Source organism: Oratosquilla oratoria, chromosome 13, assembly GCF_046742065.1.
Source record: "Oratosquilla oratoria isolate Oo_2021 chromosome 13, ASM4674206v1, whole genome shotgun sequence".
NCBI classification, from domain to species: Eukaryota; Metazoa; Arthropoda; class Malacostraca; order Stomatopoda; family Squillidae; genus Oratosquilla; species Oratosquilla oratoria.
This window is the reverse complement of record NC_134789.1, coordinates 62,425,711-62,429,121: the sequence shown is the minus strand read 5'-3', so window position 1 is coordinate 62,429,121 and position 3,411 is coordinate 62,425,711. Positions and strand designations below refer to the sequence as shown.

Sequence of the window (3,411 nt, the reverse complement as noted above, 5' to 3'; positions counted from 1 at the left end):
TGACTGTGATGATACTCTTATGCAAGGAAGAGACGGGCGGGGCATGGGTTAGTAGGAGGTGCTCATGTGTGAATGACATTCTGACGCAGTACGAAGGGATTTCTCCCCGTCTTCTCTTTTTCTGCATGAAGGGGATGGAGAGGAGGGGTCGAAGATTAAGTGAAGCGGCCTTGCTGTGAATGGACTGTCTTAGTATGTTGTGTTTGACCCAGGGTACTTGGCGGATGCAGGGACAACCCGTCATCCATGAGGAGGCGAGATGGGAAGGATGGAGGAGAGTGAAATGGGTGGGAATAGGTACGTGCCTCTGACTTAGCTATCTCCTTTATAAGGGGGAAAAGCTCTTCCTATATAGATAGAATAGACTACTGTAATTCGACATTAATATACAGAAAATATATAACAAAAAAAAGAGTACGTGCAATGGCGTTTCACCCAAGATATTTATAGTTTAGGAGAACCAGCAGTGCTAATGTTACATCTTATTATACGGTTAAGACGGGTCTTGAGGTCATTTATTGGATTTTTCGTGATCTGCTTGAATTTTGTAGTGTCTCCCAGTATGTTCATCATTTTGTTCATGTAGTCCTCTTTGTCCAAAATCACAAAGATGGAAGATTTATCAGCCCGACGGATTAAAATAGCGTCATTATCTTTTAATTCCTTAGCTGCAGCCTTTAATTCGGGACTGAGGAGAGAACTGCAAAAGTGCCCTTTTGATGTGTTGGCTTCTGATAATTTCAGGTTGGAGGTCTGGAGATGTCGTAACCTTTTTGTTTTGCTCTAGATGTTGAATATCATCCAGTGATATCTCCAACTCGATACGCTTATCCATAGATTTGCGTTTGCTGATGTAATGACAATTGAGTCCCAAATTTAGGAACTTCCGTTGGTTTTCTGTTAAATTAGTGCTGCTAAGGTTAATGAACTGATCAATCTGGTGTGGTACCGTGACAGGCCCACCATATAAGGCAGAAAGCTTCCGACCTATTCTCCTTCTAGATTCGTCAAGGTGAGCACTGGTGTCATTGGCAAGTGCGTTATCGATATCAGAACGCATATCTTCACGGGTGCTCACTGCGTTCCATTCCAGGTAAAAGTTGACTAATTCAGTTTTCAAATTAGTCACGGTTTCTTCTTTCTTATCTAGTTCTTCTAGATAAGAACGGTGCTAGTGAGTGCCCAGAGAAATACCGCAGGAATGTGGTAAATTCCTTTGTTAAGAGAGCACTTACACATTCTTCAACTTGGACTACCACCAATGCTGAATTACAGAGAGTCTCACAACTACTTGCCAATAACGGTTACCCAAAACAATTAGTTGATGAGACAATAAAGCAACACCTAGACAGTTTCTTGACACAAGCCCTCTCAACAACAGAAAAACTTTGCCATATTTCCCTCATCTACAAGAACTTCATGTCTTCCGCATATAAAGAAGACGAAAAGGCTTTAAAAACGATCATAAGCACACATGTGATCCCTACAGACCCCAATGCCATCATGAAGCTCATAATTTTTTAACAAACCAAAAATAACATCAAGCCTCATCATGAAAAATAGTTGCCTCCCACAGACAAGGCCTTTACAAGAGGTGAATCTTATATACCAATTTCTTTGCAGCTTTGGTGACTGCAGTCGCCTGAACTCACGGTATATAGGTTCAACCACTACCACCTTGTCAAAAAGGATGACGGCAACTTTGCAGGCGGGAGCCATACTCCGTTACACCAGTAATACACATGGACACTCCCTCACCAGGCAACAACTAGAAACGCAAACAACAATACATACATGATTAACTTTACAAACGCATGCATTACGTATGCATTACGTCTCCAAACCAATGGAAATACTCTTTTTTCTTATCGAATACCTTTTATGAACAACCTGTTTGGTATTTGAATCTTGTCTTTATTCCCGATATTAGACAAAACCCAATGAATAAACTTGTCCTACTTCAAGGTAATTTAATCTATTTCCTTTTCTTGATAAACAATGCTTTAGTAATTTTTCATAGTTACTGTATGCATTATGTACACAAATAACAAGAAAACTCTTCTCTATAGAAGCTAGAGATACTTTAACTGCTTTTTGTTCAGAGTACTGATGGTCTTGATGCTGCCCTAAAGGTCACGCAGGTAGAGAACGATTAAAAAACAGTGACTAACTGGAATACGGGTTTTTCCATTGCCAGTTGATTGTACTTCTGTTCAAACAAATTCAAAACTATCATCATTTAGAAATACTAATTTTTTTTTATTATCCGCCTAAATATTAAAAGTTTAGAATGCTTAAATGTGGGGAAATTAATATCTCTGCTGGTACACTATTCAAGGCATCATATTTGTTTTCTTAAATAAAAGTACCGAACGAAAATCTCTGACGCGTGTATCTAGCCAAGAGAGCTTGGGCCAGGTGTATATAAGGAGGAGAAGGAATGAGAGGAGTTACAAATTCTTTGGTACTCCAGACAACATGAAGGCTCTCGTAAGTCACTACTACATGTTTCTGATGAAATACTATTGCCATGTTTATTCTTATATTTTACCAAACTAACTCTTGTTAGAGCATATACTCTATGAAAAAGTTTGGTTATTTTTAGTTGTATAAGCAGTTTAATTGGGTTACTTATTTTGCAGATCCTCCTGCCCCTGGTTGCCTGTGTCAGCGCACAGGTACTTCTACCCTACAACAACTTTGCACCCAATAGAAGAATCAATATGGCAGACATCTACCCATCGTCACAGTTTTATGCACAGGGAGACATGGGCCAATTCAGCTTTGGACATTCCTCTCTCGACAACACCCGATCCGAGGTTCGACTGTGGAACGGTCAGGTGCTCGGTCACTACACCTACATCGACCCCAATGGACAACCCGCCATCACTTATTACGAGTCTGGACCCTATGGCTACCGTGTACTTGGCTCCAACCGTCTTCCCGAGGCTCCCAAATACACAAAGGAGGTTGCTGAAGCTCGTGCCAATTTCGACAAAACCTACAAGGAAGTCGCAGCTGCTGGACCCACACAATCCTTCGTGGATTACACAAAGGAGGTAGCTGATGCTCGAGCTGACTTCGCCAAGACCTATGAGAAAGCCGCTGGTCGTGCTTAGTGTGGACTCCGCAACATGAAAAAAGAGTATTGATTACAAGATGAACACCTGCAGCTGCAGCGAACGCAGCTGGATCTGTGGCCTTACAACCAAGTACATTCTGAAGCCCAAAGCTTACACTTTCGTTTTCCTTCTTATTACTCCGACTGTGGCTGAAGCACCCACTTCATGTAGCAGTTGTAGCCTCTCCGTACCTCTTCAACCACATAAGCACCACCTCACCCCTTCTACTTTTACAATTTGGTTCTGCACTTCTCGTCACATACAGAGGTTTTTCCCGTTTCTTATATTA

At 41.4% G+C, this 3,411-nt stretch overlaps 1 protein-coding gene across 1 annotated transcript; it reads left to right on the top strand.

The window, feature by feature from the left end:
- The first annotated feature begins 2,478 nt into the window (after positions 1–2,478).
- Positions 2,479–3,119, top strand: LOC143032263 (cuticle protein 6-like). Its single transcript, XM_076196736.1, has 2 exons — positions 2,479–2,490; positions 2,643–3,119. The coding sequence occupies exons 1-2, from the start codon at positions 2,479–2,481 to the stop codon at positions 3,117–3,119; spliced, it is 489 nt and encodes a 162-aa protein (XP_076052851.1).
- Positions 3,120–3,411: the final 292 nt, after the last annotated feature.